Source organism: Pholcus phalangioides, unplaced genomic scaffold (genome assembly GCF_987345545.1).
Source record: "Pholcus phalangioides strain wild (caught in Gottingen) unplaced genomic scaffold, Ppha-v1.0 ptg000029l_1, whole genome shotgun sequence".
Taxonomy (NCBI): domain Eukaryota; kingdom Metazoa; phylum Arthropoda; class Arachnida; order Araneae; family Pholcidae; genus Pholcus; species Pholcus phalangioides.
Window position 1 is genome coordinate 10280091 of NW_028301619.1, and position 24839 is coordinate 10304929.

General features: G+C 34.9%; 1 protein-coding gene and 1 long non-coding RNA gene across 2 annotated transcripts; one reads left to right on the top strand and one right to left on the bottom strand.

Annotated features, from left to right (window-relative positions):
* Window positions 1-514: 514 nt before the first annotated feature.
* On the top strand, window positions 515-16293 carry LOC149067672 (uncharacterized). The gene is made up of 3 exons (XR_016195332.1): window positions 515-664; window positions 15133-15197; window positions 16050-16293. It is a non-coding gene; the product is annotated as an uncharacterized LOC149067672 (long non-coding RNA).
* On the bottom strand, window positions 10905-22248 carry LOC149067673 (uncharacterized). Its single transcript, XM_089252476.1, has 2 exons — window positions 21252-22248; window positions 10905-12849 (listed from the first exon to the last, which is right to left on the bottom strand). Exons 1-2 carry the CDS (start codon window positions 22229-22231, stop codon window positions 11244-11246), a joined length of 2586 nt encoding a protein of 861 aa, XP_089108602.1. The 5' UTR covers window positions 22232-22248; the 3' UTR covers window positions 10905-11243.
* Between the last annotated feature and the right edge of the window lie 2591 nt (window positions 22249-24839).

Genomic DNA, 24839 nt, shown 5'->3' on the forward strand with positions numbered 1-24839 from the left:
GGAAATCCATCACACGTTGCATGTATGTTTGTAGTGCTATTTTATAGTGTACGAGCATATGTTGGGCATTAAAAAGAAATTTAGAGTTTCCTTGAGGCATTTAAATGCTCTCGTCAGCAACACACGCATGACAGAACATAAGGTCATAACTGATATAATAAGATTTTCATTCACCAAATCGCAGTGGGCACAGATTTACATGTTCCTCTGACCTTCAACTATTCTGTGAATACAATTTATTTCACACAGCAGAACTTCATAGGATTCAATCCTTTCGCAAAAGGGAGAAAAAATTATTTTTCATACATTATATGCTCTTTTTTTAAGATGTGACTTTTGGAGGAAAACATATAACCCTACAATTTCTTCATCTTGATGGAAGAGGGTGCATTGTTTGTAAGAATTACGCAAATGCGAACATCTCTCTCTATTGCACGACATGGTGTTGACTAAGGATTCATTTTTTTTCATCATCACTTGTCAATGAATTAAAAAAAAGGGGGGGGGGAACAACTCAAAATCGCTCAAGTTTTTCTCGATGGTTACGCAATGGTTAGATATTTAGTTTGCGTGTTTATCTAGAATGTAAAAGCGCATTTGTAGTCAACACGTTCGAGTAGAAATTCGACAACTTCAGTGTTCTAGGAATTTCTTGGAAAATAAGGTTAGTATTTTCGATGCATTTTTTTCTTCTCAGTTCTACCAAACACTAATTTCTTTCCCTTTAGCCTTAGCGCAACATTATGTGTGCATTCATATATATAATTGGTTGATTCTAGAGGGATTTTTATATTTTTGGCGATTAGCTACTTTTAGATGCAAATAGTCTTTATATTTCAACTTTATATTCAACTTGAATAAAAAATTCTGATTTTAGATAACTAAGGCCAAGAAAACGTAATAATGCAGAGGAAAATTTTTGATTGTCGGTTCTGTTCATGAGGTATCAATAGGTGTTCTGGAGTGAATTGATGTAGTTTTATCGACAATGTCAAAGTTCTGATAAATTTTTAACCAAATAACGAAAAATAACTTAAAGCGAATTGTTTTGTCATTGTGTTCTGCTGTCTACATAGTTAATAACTTAATAAAATTGTCAAAATTATTCCAATTTTGATCTTTGTAATGTAAACTTGAGATAAGAGATGTTGGTTTCTGTATTGCATAAGGTATGTCATTTTCTATGAAGCGTCATTATAATTATGCATAAACTTAACTCTTCGAATAACGAAGGGCTCAGTGCTATAAAGAGCTAAGACAACAATTCCTTGTAAAAAATCCTTTAGTGTCAGTTTTCATTCGGGAGCAACTGGTATTGATTATAGCCCATTTAAAAAGATAATTGTCTGCATGTTAGATTGAGAGAGTTGAAGATGAACTACGACAATATGTTCTTTGATTTATTGCTTAAAAAATTGAAATATCAAGATCTGTAAAGCCAAAGCTAAACACCTGATACGGTTCGATGTGGAAAATTTTGCGTTGAGAAATGTCATAGTCCCGAAACATCTCTGCATTTATGGAAGAACGACACAACTCAAAATTTGAAAACTTTCAGTCCTTAGGTGAAAAGATTTCGTCATTTTATTCATTTTTTTCTATTTATCAAGCATTGCAGACAAATTAAACGCTTATAGAATTTTTAAGTGCAATAAAGTGCCTTAATTAGTTGGTCGAGCAATATTTAATCATAGGTTCATAAATTTTTGAAATCCAAACACATGCGTCTTTCTTCTGTAAAAAGCATTTTGTGCGCATGCATGTTTTTTTCGGCCCATATTGAAGTGATGTTCTGTATCGATTGAAAAAAATTCGATTATAGTAATTCCATAACGACACAGGTTTTTATGATATTATTTCGCAAAATCCCTTCCACGCATTCGTAATTTTTTTTTATACCATGAAAATTTTTTACAAGATCGAAACAAGGGTAACAGCAGCACTCGCAAATCTCAGGAACCTACGTTGTTCCGCATAATGTAACGGTCGTTGGTCAGTTACTAAAACCACATGATTACCATACATCGCTAATGGTGGTCTAGCATCACTTATGACGATCTTTTATATAAGAATATGATAGATGTATTATGCATAAGTTTTCTCTCAAAAATGTAGTTTTGTTTGAGTTGTAACATTTTTTCATAAACGGAAAGGTATAATTGTTTTGTTCCTATTTTTTTCTATGCTTCGAAAAATGTTGAAAGTATAAGTTCAGTCATTTCTTCAAAATTTTTGATGATTTCTAAAACATCACAAAATGTTTTTTCAAGAAGCGTTATTAACAGAGACTGCCAGAAGGTATATCAAGAGTGTACTGTAAACATTGCGTTTTTCACCTGCGTATGAAGGAATGAACGGCTGATGACGATAAAAGTGATGTCTCATATCCACTTTGTCTGTATATTATAATATTTTAAGGGAAAAAATGTTATTTTTGACATTCATCAATTCATTTTGTCGGATGAAGTATAGGGTGGTCGAAATTGAACGTTTCCAATGCTCAGAAGGCGGTTGATGACATTGCATTGGTTCAAATGATATGGAATTCTGACAACTGATATATTTTTGATGATGTGCAAGTAATTTTCTAAATAAATAATTTAGTAAAAAAATTGTAGATGTGGATGGCACTATAATAATATTGAAGATATATCCGCCTAAACCGGGGCTATTCGCAACATGCAGTTGACGAGTCAGATGAATAGAACAATAATTATTCTGTAAAAGTGATTTTACCACTTTGCACATTGGACAAAAATTAGGATCTGCTAGCGAAACTGTTCAACCAGAATGAAGCTGCTGCGCTAAGGTTAATTACGCTATCAAAAGAACTCACGTAGAATACCAATGTCTCCAACAAACATGACAACAAAATACAAAAGAACTACAGTAGATCCGGCTTATAACGTTTTCCAAAAACCATCAAGAAAAACGTAAGCGGGAAAACGCTTTAAACGGGAAATCTCGACGAATAATTAGAAATAGGTGGGAGCACGGAAATGAGTTGTACTAAGCGGGAAACGCTCTAAATGGGAATCTTATGAGCTGGATCCACTGTATATAGCTTTAGAATTCTTCCAGGCCGATGAAAAAAACTCTGCGCCCATAGATGTGGTTATAGTGGTTGTGGAAACAACTACTTGATATGTATAGACCGTATGGTGTATGTGTACAGTTTTAAATACAAATACAAAGGCCACAACAGGCAAATTGCCCAGCGAGGTGGCTGGAAAAAAATATATGGATGTCAAATATAATCAAAATATCCAATATAAAAGCACATATCACCAAAAAAATTTAATAGTAAATAATACACTGCCCACACACACATAAAAAAGATTGAGGTTGTCTTATCTAAGTATGGACACCACCTCGATTTAGCCCACTATACCGATCGTACTTCTTTTTAGATGCATCAATTATGTTAAAATTCATAACCTCCGGAGAGAAGCTATTCCATTGACAACCCTATTAGAGAAAAACTCCCTGCGGCACCACAACCTAACATTGTCCCTTAATAAAGGGTACTGGTGTCCCCTTGTCGAAGCAGTTCATTGACGGTGTATTAATAACGGGGTATAATTTAAGGTCCATCCTATACATCCCGTTGAAAATTTTTAACACTTTGATCATATCTTCCCTATAAAGGGAGGTGACCACGAGATACGGGAGTACATAATGGGAACTGGCGAAGAAAACAATTCAATTGTATTGTTTTGTTCTAAACCGCACATACCCGAGAGGAAGAGAAAGATGCACTCCAACCTTACTCCGAGGTGCGGGATTCGAATAATCCGGTTTGTTTTCATCTCGAGGTGTGGAGTTTCACTAACTGCTGATTGGTCTGTTTCTCCCTTTTTTCCATTCCCCCTTCTGTGGAGGCATCATCATCACACCCTTACATTTCAGAACCCCCTCCGGCCCCATTTTCTTCGCCTAGTTTTTTCGCTGAGAATTTCCATTCGATAGTTCTCACTAGTTCCGAGAGGATCTTGTTGAACATGTTTCTCAGGCCGAACACATAGTGAGGCGACGAAGAGGTACGGGAGTGCATGATAGCGACTAGAGACGAAAACAATTGTATTGTTTTGTTTTACACTGCACAACACTCGAGCAGCGAGATAAAGAACAGAAAGAGACAACCCAACGAGTTGCGCGACTTGAACAATCTGGTTTGCTTTCACCTTGAGACGGTGATTTGCGCTATCTGCTGATTGGTCCGTTTCTCCCTTTTTTTTCTCTCCCTCTTCTGCAGAGGCATCATCATCACACCCTTACATTTCAGAACCCCCACCCGGGCATTTTCTCTATCCTCTTCTACTATGCGCGGACATATCTTCCTCCACCCCATGCATTTTGTCTTCCTAGTCGCAATGTTCGTAAAGCTTATCTCTTCGCTCTACTATAACCGCAACCATACGAGTTGAATGTGATTCTCCGATGCAACTAGGGTCACCCCATCTTATTGACGAGCGGCTGAGGTTTTCCGAACACTGTTCAGCGGTGGTCAAAAAAAGCGAATAGAATGCTCGGTTTCATCCTTAAAAATTCTCTGCGCGCTCTTCTAAAGGCTGCGGTTATTGTAGAGCGAAGAGATAAGCTGTACGAGAATTGCTACTATAGGAAGAAAAAAATTCATAGGGGTGGAACAAGAGACGCCCGCGCTTAGTAAAAGAGGATAGAGAAAATGGCCGGAGGGGGTTCTGAAATGTAAGGGTGTGATGATGATGCCTCCACAGAAGGGGAGAGGAAAAAGGGGAGAAACAGACCAATCAGCAGATAGTGAAACTCCACACCTCGAGATGAAAACAAACCGGATTATTCGAATCCCGCATTTCGGAGTAAGGTTGGAGTGCATCTTTTTCTTCCTTTCGAGTATGTGCAGTTTAGAACAAAACAATACAATTGTTTTCGTCGCACGTTTCCGTTATGTACTCCCGTATCTCGTGGTCACCTCCCTTTATAGGGAAGATATGATCAAAGTGTTAAAAATTTTCAACAGGATGGATAGGAGGGACCACGAGTTATTAATACACCGTCAATGAACTGCTTCGACAAGGGGACACCAGTACCCTTTATTAAGGGACAATGTTAGGTTGTGGTGCCGCAGGGAGTTTTTCTCTAATAGGGAATACAGTATCTACTGGGGAATACAATAGTCAATGGAATACAGTATCTACTGGGTCTAGGCCCTCCACAGCTATCCATAGTTTCTAAAAAATCGTTCCCTTTACCCAAGCTCCTGGCATTTATTAGCTTACATTTTAATTTGCCCTGTGATTTAGTGTCAATCGAGAAGCCATCCGAGTCAGAGGTGGGTAGTTCCCCGTCAATAGTTATTATTATCAACTATCTGGTCTGAGAGTAAAAAACCTGACCTAAGCCTATCGCAAACCTCCCAGGCTCCCCAGGTAATTATATCACTCTATCACCTTCTTCATCCTCTATAACCACCACCCATTCCCCCTCTGAATTGTAATTGGCGTTTTTCGTGGAGATTACTTCTTCGCCGACAGGTGGCTCCGTTATTCCCGTTGTCTCCAAAACCCTAACTCTCTCTCGACCTCGAGCTCCAACCTAGCCCTCTCTAAAACCCTTAAACTTGAAGGTATCAGCTACTATCCCCCCTAGATCAGGGAAACCTTCCATCGCAATGCCTACGCAACACTAATCGAGTTCAAGGCATAGTAATAATAATGATAAATCTAGATATGAAACAATATATAACTACACTTAGAAAATAGGAAAATGAGAAACGCCTTAACAGGGATGTTTACTGCGCAACGTTGTGACTGGTCCTTATTTTTTTCGAAGAGGTGACTCTATAGGCGTACGCAGAACTTTCTCGAGGTGGGGGGGGGGTTCAGATTTTTTTCCCTTCTGATAGGGGTTTTACTTTTTTTTCCTGCAAAATATCACTATAATCTTGGCTCGGGGGAGCCTTTGCGTACGCCAATGGGTGACTCCAATACGGATCAAAACCTGTTACGCAGCGAGTCAACGCTATTGTGACATGTTGGCAAGTTTGTAATCCCATAAGTTAAAAAACGTAAATGCGTCCTCAACACGATGCAGCATGACCTCCGAAATACTGTCATTTTTCAGCCGAATTTTTATTTTTATTTTTTTGCAAACGGACCTTGTTTTTCTTTTTACCTAAATTCTATATATATATATATATATATATATATTTCGGATTTTTCTAATACATACTAGCCGTTTTTTTATTTTTTTTGTACCACTTATTGTTGGTGTCCGCTGTGATTTTCGTTCTTCTGGAAAACGATGATGGCAACTGTGTCTCAATGAATGTGTGTTTAGGGGTCATTCAAGTATTACGTCAGCATCGGGGGAAGAGTGGGATTCTGATTTGATGACAAGGAGGGGGAGGGGGTTTGAATGTTGCTTACGTCATCAACCACCTTTTTCTGAAGATACTAAGCTGCTGAGGAAATTTTACTGATTAGGGGGAGGGGGTCAGTGTTTTGCTGACTTTTACTGACAAAGAGGGGGGGGGCGGGTCAAAAATGGCTAAAAATTTGCTGACTTAATACTTGAATGGCCCCTTAGTCAGAAAGTCAGATTTGACCAGAAGAACTTTTCTTTTTTCATTTTATTTCTCCACACTGTACAGTTAACTTTAGTGTGGTTTAGAACTTTTCCAGCGCTATATTATTTTCTGCGATTATTTAAGCAAATTTCCAAACAAGCTGAAAACGTCAAGTTAGTGATGTGGCAGGCACATGGTGCAAACAGAAACTCGATGCGGTTTATGTATACGTGAGAAAGTTGGGCATTTGAAGAAAAAAAACTAGAAAGTGAAAACACTAGTACAAATATTAAGTGCAAAACATGGAATCAAAAAATCTACTGTTTACGATCTTTCAGATACAAAAAAAGAAAATTATTATATCAGTTTTGTTTGGATCCGAAGGAATGACTGCAAAAAAGATTTAAAAAATTAGGTTTTTTTTCCTATGGAAAGCTAGTAACGGTATGTATGTAAATTAGAAGTTATGGTTTTAATTAAATTATCTGTTACTATAAGCAACATTAATTTTAATTATTATTAATTCTTTTAAAGAAAAATATGAATCAAATTGCTTAAAGAGGCATATTACTGTTTTAGATATGAAAACTTGGGAAATGAACAAAAAGTTTATCCATAATCCGCAATCACCTAGGCCCCGAGGAGTCCGGATTTGAGTGGTCCTACTGTATTTATTCGTGAATGTGCGTCTTCTCACACATTTCCCATATTATTCAACAGCTTTTACGGCAAACTTTCATAGACGGGTGATCAGGCGTTGTTTTTCAACAGCTTGGTCACCTCTCTCGCACGATCTCACCATATATGACTTCTGGACCTGGTTGTGTGGTTTGAAAGATAACATTCGTTGGCATGTTCAAGGAATAAAGTCCCCGAAAATTCCTGCTTTTTGCTGTGGGGAAAACTGTAGTGCAAATAAAAATATTTTTTAAAACCAAGTACCTAGAGGACCGATTGATCACCTGTAGAACGAATGCTGCAGTGCTACCTATCATTGGATTTATGAACTATTTTTAATTTAACAAATAACGAGTGCCTGTTTTCTGATTTGAATCATCTGAGTCAGAAAAGTTTGATTTGGATAACGATGTAATTACTTCAAATAGTTTGAAGTGCATATTGACCATTTTAAATTTCGAAATTCATTTCCTCACTCTGAAACAATATCAGAAAGAGAAATCCTATAAATATCGGGGTAGTTGCGCATTATTCGTGCCAGGTTAGCGTTTTTTGGCGACAAAAAATATTTATGACGATATTTTGATTTCTGGGGGAAACTGCTTTGAAGTTTTTTTCAATATGCTCAGCTCATGACTTCGGTTTTATCTCTTCAGCCTCTTACTTACATCATACTTTGTTTTCACTTGAGCTCAAAGCCAATAGTTACCGTCCCGACCCGGCACGGAGAGTCGCACTTGCTGAGTCCTGTGTGGGGTGGCGGACGCGCTTCGCGTGCTGCTCAGCCACCCCTGAAAAATTATGCGCGAGCAGCGACTCATCACGACAAAATAATAGCGAAATCGCATCGATGCGATAGCCATTTATATTTCGCAGGCACGCGATTCCGCTTTTTTTTATGCCACACGCAGCAAGGGCATCATAATCCTTCACCCCCGGGAATGTCGGGATACAAACTATCGGCTTAGAGTGCAAGTGAAACGGGCACGGATAATGCGTATAATTATGCAATAATTATAACAAATACAAATACAAATACAACACCACAACAGGCAAAATGCCCAACGAAGTGGCTGAGAAAAAGATGCCCATAACAAATATGGATGTCATATATTTCAAAAATACAGCAACCCAATTAAAAATGCAATTAACACAAATTATAAACAATATATACACATGATAAAATATTATACAACGCCCATAAAGAATACTTATGGTTGTCTTATTCTAAGAATGGATAGCTTCTCGATTTACCCCAACATGTTTATCGTATTTCTTTTTAAACGTGTCAATTGTGTTACAATTTACTACCTTCGGGGGTAAGCTAGTCAATTTATTGACAACTCTATTAGAGAAAAATTCCCTGCGACACCATAATCTTGCATTGTCCCTTACCAATCGATACTGGTGTCTCCTTGTAAAAGCAGTCGATTGGCGGTATACTAAAAGTTGATGGTCCATTCTATCCATCCCATTGAAAATTTTGAACACTTCGATCGTATCTCCTCGACATCTGCGTTCATCCAATGTAAACATATTCAAAAAATGATAACTTTATGAATAAGTAATTTTCAAACTAATAATCACACTTTATGATAAATAATTAATTTAAATGAATAAAGAATATTTGAACATAAAAAAGTCATCTTTCTCGCATTAGATATTATCACATCGCCATTATTTCCGTCCTCTATATGGACGGACCGAAGAGGTAAAAGGATTGCTATATTTCATATTATCGCTGATTAATTCATAACTGGCGGTTTATCACCCTGGCACGGAAAATACGTAAGTTTTTTAGTTTTTTTTGTTCGGTTTAAGAAAGAAACAACGTTTCATTTCCTTGATGAATTAAAAAAAAAAAAAGAAAATCTCAATTAAACAGTTGTAGCTTGATATTTACTTAGAGTCACAAATTTGTATTTTATTTTTTTAATTTATCAGAGTTTTTCATCTGTAAGGTCGGCTTAAAGCAAAGAAAAACTGATAAATTTATGAATGATATCAGCGTAGGCCTTACAAACAATTTTGATGTTTTTGTGTCCTTAGCGAAAAAAAATTAAATATTAAATATTATTAAATTAAAATAATATTAAATATTCTATAGCTTATACCTTTAAGGCCTGCTGGAAGGACTTTTCAGTCCCTTGAGGCTACAAAGTGTTTGTTTGTGATATGTGTGTATGTATTTTTTGTGAATTAATATGTTTGTATTCGTGTAACACATGTCTAAATTTGTGTAACACATGTCTAAATTTGTGTAACACATGTCTAAATTTGTGTAACACATGTCTAAATTTGTGTAACACATGTCTAAATTTGTGTAACACATGTCTAAATTTGTGTAACACATGTCTAAATTTGTGTAACACATGTCTAAATTTGTGTAACACATGTCTAAATTTGTGTATTACACGTTTATATTTGTGAAGTAAATAAAAATAAATAAACAACGTCTGTTTTTTGAAATATTGTAATAAAACCGATATCTGTCTCTTAAAACTTCGTCTACAACGTGGAAATTCTAAATAGCGTTGCAACAATTCAATTTGAAACTTAAAAAAAGACTGTGATGACGGGATATTCGTTCATGAATTGAAGAATATGATCAGTAAAAATTGATATGAACGAGCTAGTACTACAACTTAACTTGAGCTTTATGTACGTCGAAAGGAAAATCACTAATATAGTGACTAACGTCGCAATGACAGAAGTAACAAGAAATTTTCCTGGGACCTTTCCTTCCCCACATCACTTAAGTAGGGTATGTAAAACATAAATAGGATGCACATTGAAAAGTCTTTCCAACCTTAAATATTCTGCGAACGATGAAAGTTACACACGCGCCGCGCCAGATCCAGAGTAATCTGTCGGCGTGGGTGGCTTAATGGGAGTAAATGCCGTACCAGAGATGACTACACGTCCTTTATATTATTTTTTTGTGCACTCGGGTTTTTTTATGGTAGGGGTCTATCATCCTCCTCTGGATCGGCGCCTAGAGCTACACCTGCACAATTTGGGTAATGTAGACCACATTAGTTAATTTGTTAGTAGTGACTATACTCGATCTCACGCAGCAAACAGCAGTGCGTAAAATAATTGGGATGAGGGGGTATACAGAATATTAAAAAATAAAATTTGCATGTGGCCTCTGATCCAAAAAATGTCAATTGGTAAAAGTTTCACTTCTCTATTATACCTAATGAAATTAACCTCGGTAATATTTGCAGAAAAATTCGTGGAATTGTCGATATTTAAAATCCCCAATTGTTTTCACTTTTTACAATCACACACATCTTCATATTTCTTTCAAGACTAGCACCAAAAATTTTAATTATCGATAACTTTGTGAACTTTCATCCAGATATTGCGCATTAAATTTATTTTTGGTAGAAGAGAGACAAGCACAAATTTCACTTAAAATTTTTATATCTCTTATTGATTATCATTTTACGCATTGACGTGTTTTGCATCTGACTGGGAAAAGTCACTTATCCATGCCGTTATCTAAGTTGCATAAGCTGTAGCTCTCTCCGTTCGCAAGTTATTTCAGGTAGAAAGGATTTTTCTATGTACCGTGTAAAGTTAATATACTGTCGATTAGCTTTTATGAAACAACACACATAAAAAAAGAATTAAAAATACTGTACCTAATTGATTCTCACGATCGAAATTTATGATGAAAATAAATATTTTTTAATGCTCAAAAGAGGGCGTTGTTAACAGCGTCCTATATTTGTTTCTGATATTTTACAGAATTTTTCGAAGGTGACTAGAGTCCATCAGTTTATCACAATAGTATTACCCGAAAGAGTACGTGTGTTCTTAATAAAATAAATCATTTCAGTGCGTCTTAGTCATGTATGCGTGTACTAGAAGTACGAGGAGACAGTCAGAGGTTCGAGCTGGAAAATATTCCATGATACATGAAATATTCTAAGGGAAAGATAACGTAACTTAACGTGAATTGAATGCTGGAATACGCATTAAATGGAAGAATGTAAATTGAAGTACACTACGGATGCTTGAAATGGAATGAAGTTGACGTGGAGTGTGGTCTAGTAGAAAGGATCATTGATTTAGATGAATATTTTTTAGGTTTTTTACAATAGCAGTACTTTTTCAATATGGCATCGTCAACGCATGCTGACTGGTTTTTGTACAGATTGAGGCGAGATATCGTTCCAAGTAATTCGAATTCCTCTTCATTCTCATCTAACCTAACAGTTGCTTCGAAAATGCCATTTCCTGGCTTCGTCACCACGATAAGTGAATATATATTACCGATATGGTTCCCCATGCTTGGATCGGTATGTGCCGGTAATACTCTTGACATTTTAATGCTCTTTAAATGTAATCTTTCGCAAACTTTAGCTCTAGGAGATAAAATATCATTCAACTCATCTACTATAAAATATGCCGTCATTTGAACTTCAGAGCTATGGGGATCTGCTGCCAGATATAATTCGCATGTGCACCAATGTTCTTGTATGAATGCATCCCTGCAAGATCTTTCTTTTGGAATAGGCTGCAGCAAGCTTAGAGCTCTACTAGTGAAGATAGTGACCAAATTTTCTGGCACGTCACTTACATCGAGTGATTTCCATTTTTCATCAATGCTCATTAAATGGTCGAAAGTAGCGTATATATCATGAGGAGTTATTAAACGGTGACTGTTCAGCTCTAAGTTACGTGCTTCCTCAGGGTATTCATTCCTAAACCTTTTTGGTATTACGAACATAAGCATCGGTAATCGTTCTTCCAACCGACCAATGTACGTGGAGCGAATCGAACCCCATCGCATTCCGTGATCGCCCATTAATATAACAAATGTATTTTCTAAGGATCCAGAGGAGTGAAGTTTTTGAAAAAAATGAAGGTACATGTGATCTCCAGAAGAACCAGAATTCAAAAAATCGTGACTCAAGCTATTAATCCAAGAAAAGGCAAAATAGGGTTTATGTTTAAATAGCGTTGCAAACTTTTCTGTCCAATGGAGAACCGCTTCAGTTTCAGAAACAGATCCGACGCATAAATGGCAATTACCTTCTTTTTTTCTACCGAAATCATCTTCATAAGCACGTATAAATGGTCGGAAATAATAATCAGTCGGTTGGTTGTAGAATCCCCTTTTAACGTAGTTGAATGATGATATGTAAGGAGTATCTTCAGCATAAAGGGTCCTATATTTCTTTTTTTGGAACTTTTTCCATATAAAATCACAGTTGTCAAGCGGTTTTTTGGAAGAGTCCCAGCAAACATTCGAGAGTTCAGATTCATTAAATCCAGTTAAAAGTGGTATTAAGTTCGGAAATGTATTATCACCAACTTTGTTGAAACCAAACATTTCAACGGCATGCAATTTCTCCAATAAGAAAGTTGCAGTTTTGTTAAGTTGTCTGTGCATGTTCATTCTAGACATAGAATCGACTCCAATTACCAATACGCTGTACTTATTAGATGAATCGTTGCACCTCTTCTCTACATCAGCCTTTTCTTGAATAAAACTGTGATAATTTTGATAGAACATGGTCTCGTTTTCTGTTTCACATTCAACTCTCACGAATTCTTCTTGAACGATGCTAATTTGATTGGACATTTCTATGCAATTTTCACTGAACCTATGAAAGATATTCAATTATTTGATTGAATTTAATTATTGTAAGACTAGTTTATAGGTTTCACGGTTTTTAGTAATAAAGAAAATCTTTTCATTCGTCAATAAAATTGCATAAAAAGTTTAAGTTCTTTAGAAGATTTGTTTATAAATTATGTTTTTATTTGGTTGTTTTTGTATACAACACACAACTAAGTATGCTATGGGCACCTCGAACATACACCAAGATGAGAAAAAGCTAGTTTATAAAAAACGTTATTAAAAGCTAGACACATATACTCAGTGGCCATTTTATTATAACCAGATGACAGTTTTAAGCAAGTGAGCTATGGCTTAGTATCACTGTTGCCGCTAGAAAGCTAGGCGAGTATAAAAAAAGGAGAAAGCTTAGTTCCTGAGGCAATATAGGTGAATTGTCTGTTGTGTGTGAATATATGGGAAAAAATGTGATTTAAAGACTTTGATGACAGTAGGAGCTTGGAGCCATGGAACGAGTATCAGCGAAACCACCGCATTTGTAAACTGTTCAAGAGCAGCTGCATTTGAAGTGTTTAAAGACGGGACTGTCAGGCAAAAACTGGGTCTCAACGTGCAACTTGTGGCCGTCACCAACTGGTAAATGCTCGGGTGGAACGGAGAGTCTCCAGACTTTTAAAAGACAATGGAACGGTAATAGTGCAGCGAATTGCAGCAGACGACCTATCAACATCTTGCACTGTCCAAGCCAAGAGGAATCAAATCAATACAAACAAAAAATGACTTAACGAAATATCATGATGTGGTCATAATAATGTGGCCACTCAGTGTATAATCAAGTCAAAACATCAGAAGAAAATGTAACGAATCAATATTCATCTTTTCTTGTTCAAATTTTTCTAATATTTGCGTATATGATACAATTTTGGCACCTTTTTATGCGCAGGCCTAAATAAATTGATTTTATTTTTTAAACTTTGTAATTATTTTTAGTTTTCATATTTTAATACAAATGTAAAGGCCACAACAAGAAAATTGCCCAACGATGTGGCTGAAAAAATTATGTCCATAAAAAATATGTATGCCAAATAACCAAAATACACAACCTAATATAAAAGCATATATACAGTATATCAATAATAATAATAATCAATAATAATAATAATAATAATAATCAATAATAATAATAATCAATAATAATAATAATCAATAATAATAATAATCAATAATAATAATAATCAATAATAATAATAATCAATAATAATAATAATCAATAATAATAATAATCAATAATAATAATAATATACTGTCCATAAAAAAAGATTACGGTTGTCTTATCTAAGTATGGATAGCTTCTCGATTTATCCCACTACGTTTATCGTACTTCTTTTTAAACGTGTCGATTGTGTTAGAATACACAACCCCCGGAGGTGAACTATTTCATTTATTGACAACACCCTATTAGAAAAACTCCCTTAGACACCAAAACCTGGAATTGTCCCTTACTAAACGATACCGGTGTCCCCTTGTCGAAGCAGTTGATTGACGGTGCATTATATCGATGGACAATAACTCATAGTCCATCCTGTCCATCCCGTTGAAAATTTCAAACACTTCGATCATATCCCTCCGACACCTACGTTCCTTCAATGTAAACATATTCAAGAAATCGAGTCTTTCTTCATAGCTCAAGCTTTGTGTGCCAAGAAGAGCTTCTCTTCACACCCTCAACAATGTCTGTGTCCCTCTGTAGGTATGGTCTATGCGCATGTACTTGATAACTTGTGATTTTATTTTAACGACTTCCTTAAATTGATGAATTAGAAATGGGTTATGAATAAATATTTATTAAATTCATAAAACAAATGAGCGTTTCACGAAGAATAACGAGAGAAATAAAAATTCAAAGATTTGCTCCAAAACTGAACCCTCTGACGATAAGAAAAATAAAGAGTTGAATTCAGCTGTATATAGCGTTAGGTCAAGGATTTCAGTCGCCGATGGCTTTCAAAATGATTATCGATGCTCTTCTTCAAATGTTATGAGGGTAATTTTTTTTTCCTCATAAGACAAAGAGGGGAAATTTTGTCAACTAACACCTTTTCGATTATGGGACGAAAACGTTCAATTTTTCTGTTTCCTCCAATTATGATTTAACGGGATGACAACTAAATTTACTGTTTTTGCTGATAAATTTTATATTTTATTTTAATTTTAGAATCAACTGTAGAATTTTCATTCCTTTCGGACACTCTTCGTTTAACACACCGTGTATATTTTTAATAATATTTATAATTGGATCTTTTTACAGGAAAAATTTCTTTTGCTGAGGTGAAGTTCTTCATAATTGTGGGTGAAAATTCATCGGCAATGGAGGTGAGTGTGAAGAAAAAGAAAATAAAGCTAGAATATAATACTTCAATACTAAAAAAAGTATTCGGCTTTATACAGTAGAACTTGGTTAATTCAAACTCTTACGAACATCCCTTGAGTTTTCTATCTAATTTAATGTTAAAATTTCTTGTTTAATTTGTTTTTTTCGAATTTTTTGAATAACTCGAAGTTGGAGGAAGAAAATTGAAATTTTTGTTTTAGCACAAACTTAGTTTTAAAAATTCTACAAGTCAAACTCTGCTTTTCTCGACCAGGTTGTTAAAAGTAAATCTTTAAAGACAAATTAAAGTTTTGAAAATTCTGTTTTTTTCTACAATTTTTTTTTATAATTTAATGCATATTTTAAGATTGTTTAACCGGAGTGCATCGAGAATGTGTACCACTTAATATCGATTATGCTTTTCAATCCATAGATCAAGGTGTAACAATCACAATCTGAATCTTTTTGTCGTCATTAAGGAAGTATCGGAAAGTTCAAATTGTGATATGTTAATGAAAGTTATTTCCTTGGTAGCATAAAAATTACAAGCAAAATTTGAGAAACGATTTCATAACGGATGATCATAAAATGTTTCCGTAAATCAAACTTTGAACATAGTCAAAAAATTCTGAAGTGATGCTGATTCTCTAGAGCAGTGGAATTATGTAACAGCTAAGATCAATTATATTATAATTACAAATTATTAAAATTTGAGAAACAATTTCGTAACTAGGATAAAAAATTTTAATAATTGATAATTATTATCCTATGTGAATGTTGACGATGAAGTTACAATTTGTAGTCATTTTACAGATCCAGGATAGATTAATTTTATAATTCGAACTTTTTTTCAGTGACTTTGGATTAATCAAGTTCGACTGTATTTGTTTCTTCTGAAGACTGATACCAAAACATGGCAAAGTCCAAAAAGATGACGTCGAGTATTATTTGTTCAAATAAACTAATTTTTAAACATTTGTGATTCGTGACATCACAGTCAATGACGAACTATACAGTAACTAAATTTAAAATTGTCTCAGGAGGAATTTAATTTTCAATTTTCAATTTGAATTTAATTTAGACAAAAAAAAACAAGAAAAGAAAACACAATTCTTAGTAAATTTAGTACACAATTTCTTACAAGTATTATTTAGTATACTTATATGTACTGTATATACACACAAACAAGACATGTAGGTAAACAAAGAATAAAATATACAACAAATTTAGCAAAATACAAGTTGGGTCATCTTATTAGAATCACCTACTAACGCACATAAACACTTAAAGTTGATTTAAAAAAATTAACTGCGGATCTATAATACTCTTCCATTAAAACCACATTGATTTGGAAATGGTGCAAGGTGGTGTATAATTTGTTCCATTTTTCAGAATTTTTTTTTAAATTATTGTGAAATAATAAATGTTCGTAAAGTTCACACCTGGTACTTAACATGTTCTATTTAATACCATATCAGAAACGAAGGTTTTGGGCACACATGGAGGTGGAGCCTTTAACATTTTTTGTTTGCCGAAGTTGGAGCAAATAAATATGGAGTTTTGAAGTTGGGTTTGAAGAAAATAAAATATCGTTTTGAAATTTATTTTTCTTCGGGGCTCACAAGTCGTTTTGTATTTGATTAAATGAATAAGAAAATGAAATTGAGATTATTACGGTATTGGAAATTAATCACATTTACCAATGATTACGCATGCTCACTGGTTGGCGTTAGTAGATATGATATATCGTTGTTAATTAATGGAAATTTATCGAACCATTATGCATAATCGCTATTAATGAAATTCATACACAATTGGCTGTGAATGCGAGGAGTTTACAAAGATTAGTGTAATCGTATGTGATAATCGGCGATTATGCATAATCACTAGATTACAAAAAAGAGGGTATAAAATCAATTACTTTTTTACCCTTTACCTCTGTGTAAGAAATTTCTTGTACCACTCCCCGAAAGATCGATCCTGCGTATACTCCTGATATATATGTTAAATTTGACTTTCTACGGACAATTTATCACACTTACCAAAACTAATTAGTAATTATGCACCATTTTTTTATGATGGCTCATTTTGAATATACGATGCAACATACTACACTGTGCGGGAAAAAGTAATAACAGTAACAGCATGTGGACTGCGTCGGCAACGTCGGAACGTATTCCCTCCAACGCAGTTGGATCCTCATCAGTTTATTTTACTTATTATTTTATTTGATTAAAAACTGCCTAAGAATGTATTTTATTCAAAAATAAACTTTTATTCACAGTTTTTACTCAAAATTTTTGTCTAACTCAAAATTTTCAGAGATGTTTTTCATCATCGAGAAATAAGATTTTTTTTGACGCCGTACAGGATAGGTTTCGAATGTTTGCAGTAATTTAAAAAGAGCCACGATTGAGAACTGCCTTTACTACGTCAGTGTCATATCAAATTCATGCGTACAGAATTTTTAAAAATTCGTCTTCTTCGTTCATTAAAGATTTAAAGCTCTCCTTAAAATTATGAAAAGTGAGTTTTTTTTAAGACTTTGGTCCTCTTCTATAGTACGTATATACAATAACTAGCTGTTACCCGCGGTTTCGCTCGCGTGAATTTGGTAATTCGAAAATTTTTCCTTGAGACCCCCATTAAGAAATTAATTTTGAGAAATCCCTTCTTAGCATTATAAAATGAAGATACTGACTAAATTTCAAATTTATAGTTTCAGCGGTTTTCACTCGGCATGATTTCTCCACATAGCATTTCAACTCCCATTATGACCCCCTTAAGGGTCAAATTTTGAAAAACCTTCTTAGATGTCTTAGAACCTTCTTTACTTTATGTCATGAAATAAAATTACTGACCAAATTTCATAAATATAGCTTCAGTGGTTTTGACTCGGCGTGATTTTTCTGTATAACCTTTAAATCCCCTTATAACCCCTTTAGGGGTCGAATTTCGAAAAATCCTCTCTTAGTAGGTCTTTACTTCATAAAATAAAACTACTGACCGAATTTCATATTCATAACTAAAGTGGTTTCGGTTCGGCGATGATAAATCAGTGAATTGAATCAGTCAGTCAGGACATGTCATCTATATATGTATATATACAATGACATGTCCTGACTGACTGATTCATCATCGCCGAGCCAAAACCACTGGAGTTATGAATATGAAATTTCGTCCGTAGTTTAATTTTATGACGTAAAGACTCACTAAGAAGAGGTTTTTCAAAATTCGACTCCTAAAGGGGTCATAAGGGGGGTTCAAAGGTTATACAGAGAAATAACGCCGAACCAAAACCACTGAAGCTATATTTATGAAATTTGGTCAGTAATTTTATTTTATGATGTAAAGACCGACTCAGAAGGGGTTTTACAAAATTCGACCCCTGAGGGGGTCATAAGAGGGGGTCATCAACGGTTACATATAGAAATCACGCCTAACCGAAACTAGTGAAGTCATATTTATGAAATTTGGTCAGCAGTTTTATTTTATGACATAAAGACTCACTCTTAGAAGGTTTTTCAAAATTTGACCCTTAAGGGGGGGTCATAAGGGGGTTGAAATGCTATGCAGAGAAATCATGCCGAGTGAAAATTACTGAAACTATAAATTTGAAATTTGGTCAGTATCTTCATTTTATGATGCAAAGACTCGCTGAGAAGGGATGTCTCAAAATTCACTCCCTAAAGGGATCTCAAGGAAGAATTTTCGGATTACCGAATTCACGCGAGCGAAGCCGCCGATAACAACTAGTTATATATATATAGACTAAAACAAGACTCAAATCATCGAATAGACACTTTTCTTATCACGTGAAAGACCGAGCTTGCACTAAAATATGCGATAAAACTATGGCTGGAAATAGGTTAAAATTTAGGGAGGGATTGAAATATAGAGGGAGAGTAACGGAAACAGCGTCATAAGCTTATTACTAAAGTGGTCCAAAAACGGCAGCTACAAAAAGCGCATCAAGTATAGACTAAATTTAATAGTGCTAAATTAAGATTTTTTGTATGTAGGCCACTGCAATTTTTTTTTGTGTGGCTATAAATTCCTTACACTCGAGATATAGTTGAGAACACATTAAAAAATTAATTTCAACCTTTTCCAATGGCCGCGGAAAAAGCATACTTCCCCCTACTTCTTATATTTCTTCTTAAATACTCCTTTGGGAAATGTATATCGCGCTATAATAGTTTAGGCGTCCTATTATACGAGTCCAATATATTAAATAAAATAAAAATTGTTTCATTTATTGGTATTTTCAGAACAATAATAAATCACAAAATTTTTTGAGAAATTCGAAAGAAAAAAGGTGGCCCGCGAGAAGGTTTAATTTTGAAAAAAATGATTTTCTTAATAACCGATGCCTATTTAAAGCTGTGTAAATCTTTGAAATATTAAACTCATACACAACCCAGGCTGATTCTCAAATGAAGTGGTATTTTTGTCGAAGAAAATCGTTACTACACGTGATTGATATAATTATTCATCCCTTCATTCCATACATTCACTTAGATAATTATTGTGTAATCATCATGACTTCAAATTTAGTTTCGTTTTTCATTCCTTGAGATAAATGAATACTCTTGAGAGTATCATCCTGAGTTTTAAGAATTTTGATTATGAAATAGATGTCTTTCTTTTTGTTTAACTTACGCACAATTGTGATGCTTTATATTCTTTCCCTACACTACATTTTACAAAACCAACAGCTAGATAAAAAAAACATCGTGAATGGTAAGCTGTAGTTCGAACAAGGCACTTCCATAATTCAAGGTCATTAATGACACACTCAAAAATCAAGAAAGATAAAAACTACAATCCAGTTACAGAAAACACCCAATTACATTAAATACATCTAAATAAATTTTTGAACAAGGACTTAATAAATCTAAAATAAAATGATTAGCGAGTAAATCTTAAATAAAATGATAAATTATTTTAATAAACCTAATTTAACTTGATTAACTTAAATTTTCTCATGATCTCCCGTATCTCCACCCCCATGTGGGAATATGTCACTTAATATTTATTTATATACTATCTACTTAGATTTGTAAAAAAAATAAGCGTTGAATGTACGTGAGGCTAAAAGATTTTGGTTGTTAAAACAAAAACCTAATGAACCTCGACAGAGATTCGTGCCTCAAAACAGAACGTCACTGAAAGCGGAGCAGATTATTTTAAGAACTCTAAAGCATATATATATACCTCCACTTTTCATACAAACCTCTGGCTAATGGCCATCACTTGAGTTAGTAGTTAAATAAGTACTTTCTTGAAACCGCATACATATACATGCATATGATACGGTAAAAGCACAAAGACCGGTGAATTCTATGTTTCACCGCAGCGAGCTGGTGGACAAGTTCGACAATGTTGAAATACCTGATGCACAATCAACGAGTTATTATTTAATGATATATAATTAAAATGCATAATACATAATTGATTAATGAATAAATTCTGACATTTACGGGCAGGGGGAGCAGGCAGATCTCGTGCCCCGGGTGGTAGACCCGAGGGGGCGCAAATTTTATTCTGAAACCTCTCCTTCAACATTACAAGAGGGCGTCAAAATGCGCGCTTGCCCCGGGTGACCAAGCATCTAGCTGCGGCCCTGGTCACGGGTAAACGCCCGACATTAGGAGAACTGCTCTACCCTAACCACTCGACTGCCGCCTGGCAGTCGAGTGGTTAGGGAACTAGTTTCTCACTGTGCAGGTCTGGGTTCGAATCCCGGTTCGGGCATGGATGTCTACTAACCTAACACTAACAAATTCCCTGGACGGATCATGCTGATCCTTTGGGAATACGTGAAGATCACGTTATTATTAAAAAAAAAAAAAAAAAAATTATAGCAGTTTGCTTTGGCAAAACCCAAGGATTACGCTATTTTCGGTTTTTCGCATCTATTTTACATACTGCATGCGATACAGTATTTTTACTGTAAAATAGATGAGAATTTCTTAAGATAATCTGCTCCACATACAATATAATTTTAAGGAAAAAAAAGAGACCACTTTTTTCAACTTACGGATATCGCTTACCTATATTCATCGTCGGTTTCTCCATCGCCGTCCCTGTACAATGCTCTATAACAACAACGGAAATGACTGTATCCTTTTTCATATGCGATTGTGTTGTTTATAATCAACTTATTATCGTCGCTGTAAGTCAGTGCAGCGTAGTCTTTAGAACAGTCTAATGGCTTAGCGTATTTAATGAACTTTTTCACACTGTCGTGAAAAGGGTCCAAATCAGGAATTTTACAGTTTTTGGAATATACCAAGTAATCAAAAGAGGCAGCAGTAGGGAAGACTTTAGACACTTCATTCATTGAAGTTTTGCCATGAAAACTTGGTGAAACAGAAGATATTCTACGTTGATTTGGGGTCCTTCTGGATGGAAAGAATGTTGAGCTGACTGATTTCATACGAACAGAATGAGCTGGAACCGCGAAATCACTAGAGGTTTCAATATTAGTAGTCATCGTAGCTGAATGGTTTCTGGAGCTAACATTAGAAATCATATAGGCACGGACTGTGGTGGCTTTAGTATGATTTCTTCTTGCAAACTTGTGGGTTGTAATATCACGATATCTTGAACTGAGTTTTCTCTCAGAAGATTCAGCTGCCATTTTACCAACAGTAGCAAATTTTCCATTCATAGTATGTCGTGTATTTACATCGTACGGAGAAACGCTGAATGAAGCTAAAGACTGCGTGGTTTTGAAGATTATACTTGTGATATGAGATGAAAAGCCCTTAACAGTTTGCGAGTGTGCCTCATATGACGAGATTTTATTTCGGTTTGAAATAGTATGATGAACAGAAAAATTCAAAGTTGTGTCAGTCACTTTCGAAAACTTTTTTATTTCCGGAACAGAATTTGTTTGTTGGGCTGTTAGTTTGGCAACTGCTTTTACTTTAAAGTTTTCTAATGAGGAGTAATATAGAATAAGGACAGCTGTCACCACTAGCAAAAAACCATACACCTTCCATTGTTTTGGTAAAATGAAAGTTTTCATGTTCGATGTGAGATGAGTTTGATCTGGAACATATAAAAAAGACCAAATATTCTACGGTGATAAACAATGAGCAATAAATCACAGTTTAAGTAACGCAAAATACTCTTAAATCCACGTGTTTAATCTAAATCAACTGTGAAAGTAGAATTTATTTTATATTACTTATATTAACTTTCCGTGCATTTGATGCTATACGCGTTCTCTTTTTTTCATATTGTAAGAATTTTCCAAACTCACACTCGGGTACAGTCTGCAGCAACTATGTTCATTTGTAACATTATACCATTCTAGACTAATAACACAGTTGAGCTGTAATTAGACTACAGTTTACACTGGAACCCACATTTTGAAGCCGGTTCCAAAATGGCTTCGATACATCGATGTCTGAACTGAGGTTCGAATTCCGACATGTTTAATTCTAGATTGTTATAAAAAACAGGTAAAAATTGATAGAGTTGAATATCTTTTATATGTAATCCGATACTCTAACATATGCATGATATAAACATCATGAAAATTTTTCATTCATCCATATTTTTTTTCAGCCACCTTGTCGGGCAATTTTCTGTTGTGGCCTTTGTGTTTGTGTATTAAAAAAAGTGTTTGTGTATTTGTATAAAATGTGTAAAATATGTATTGTAAACAAATCAGATTCCAGCTGGAATGAACTTGCTCTAAACTCGTGTCAACATTGAACAAAACCCAGCCATTTCCCCCCCTTATTGTCTCGCTATCATATTTTGATCATCTCGTCATCAGTCCTGATAGAAAGAAGCATATGAATAGTTTTAAACAACGTTACACGTGACAAGTATTATGTAACAAGAAACTTACCCTCATCTACCTCTACAATATTCGTCATTATAAAAATTCAATTATTTACACATTAGAAAAAGCGTGAATAAATTATAGACAAATACAGCATATATAAATGCACATATATGTATTTTTTCGAATAAAACATTATTACACGTCCTCCAACACATTAAGCTGAGCGAAATGACAATATTCGATACCTTATCAATTCTCCTTCACGTTGATGATAAAAACTGCGATTCTTCGATAAAACTCCGTAATGTGCCAAGTCAAGAAACGACGTACATAAAATAATTGTTTGTTCACTCTTAGGTGCGAATTTTAGTATCGCAGTAATCAACAAAAAAGCTTCGTTCATGATTAACGTAATGTACAACATTTTTCAATACGTAAATTCCCAAAACTTCGATGAATATTACTCGAATTCTGAGATTTTCAAAAGCACTGGTAAGAAATTCTACCTGCCGGTTTTAAATGTTGCATTGCGTTGTGAAAAAATATAATGTATGATCACACTTGGCACTAATTCTCTATTTATTTCGTTTATTTTGAAAATTAAATTTCACTCTTACTTTTTCTACACTAGAACAAAGGGCTCCGTAATAAAAAATAAACTAATGAGCAAAAACCATTGCGATTACTGTCAAAATGCAATGCTTAACATTAATTTTTTTTAAAGAAGCGGTTTTTAAAATGTTCTTTTTCAGCTTTTCTTATAACTTCTCTAAAATGCGATTATTATTCAAATGAGTTTTTATGTAAATATGTGAATTGATTATCATGAAAAACCTGAGAAATAACCATGAATACTAAACCTTATAAAATCAGAAAACGCTCTCATCACTTTTTATGCATTTATCATTTTTAAGTGAAAATGCGAATGAAGCAGTTCATCTTCATCATAATTATCCACGGAGCATATATCCACCGACTTTATTCTGCTCGGCATAAATAAAACAGACCACAAACGACATCGAAAGTGGTTGACAAAAAAATTATTATAATTATATAACTAAAACACTCGAAATTTTTTCAATGAAAAAATTAGTTACTCTCCCTAATAATTATGATATCACTTGATATATCATGTTGAGCATCATGGGCAGCTTCTCGGTTATAGTTTCGACACCACAACCTGGATCCATGCTCCTCCACATACTGGAGCAGTACCCCTAGGCTGAGGGCCCTCAAGCCAGACTTTCATGGGCCCTTCTATAGGGAATTTATAGCATGAAAAAAATGATGGTAATAGTCCCGGGCCCCGGGACTGTCAGCCCTTCCCTTGTTGGGTGCATGCCTGGACCTATCCCTCACCAGTTGAAACTCAAATGTGTAGTCAATAACATACATTGACGCGAAATAAACACACTCGTATCCGAAAATTAAGTGTAACTACGATATGCGAAGGTTGTTATTCGGGTTCATCACTTAGTATTGTGGTGAAAGCCCGGAATCTTGTCCCATGACCGGCACAGCGGTGAAGTTGAATTGGTATCTCCCGTGTGTGTGTGTTATGACAACTTTGCCGTAGGCTGGAGATTGACGCACATTTATAATTCTTAACACTTTGACTTAGGACTTTTTGGAGACCCCAACACCTGAACATTTATCCTTAGGTAAACATGCCAATTCACAATAATCATATATTTCGCACAAGCGACAGCCATTAATTATGTATTTCGCAACAGCGACGAGAGGAGGAGGGGGAGAGTTGGTTTTTTCCCATAGCAATCGGTGAAATGGTCAGGCTCAAAGAAAACAACTTAGAAAAATTATTTCATCAAAGAAAAAT

Excerpts from the sequence above, each read along its gene's own strand:
- LOC149067673 (XM_089252476.1), bottom strand. The coding sequence starts at position 22,231 with ATGAAAACTTTCATTTTACCAAAACAATGGAAGGTGTATGGTTTTTTG. Across the intron at positions 12,850-21,251 it reads GAAACCGACGATGAATATAG|GTTCAGTGAAAATTGCATAG; the intron begins GTAAGCGATATC and ends TATCTTTCATAG.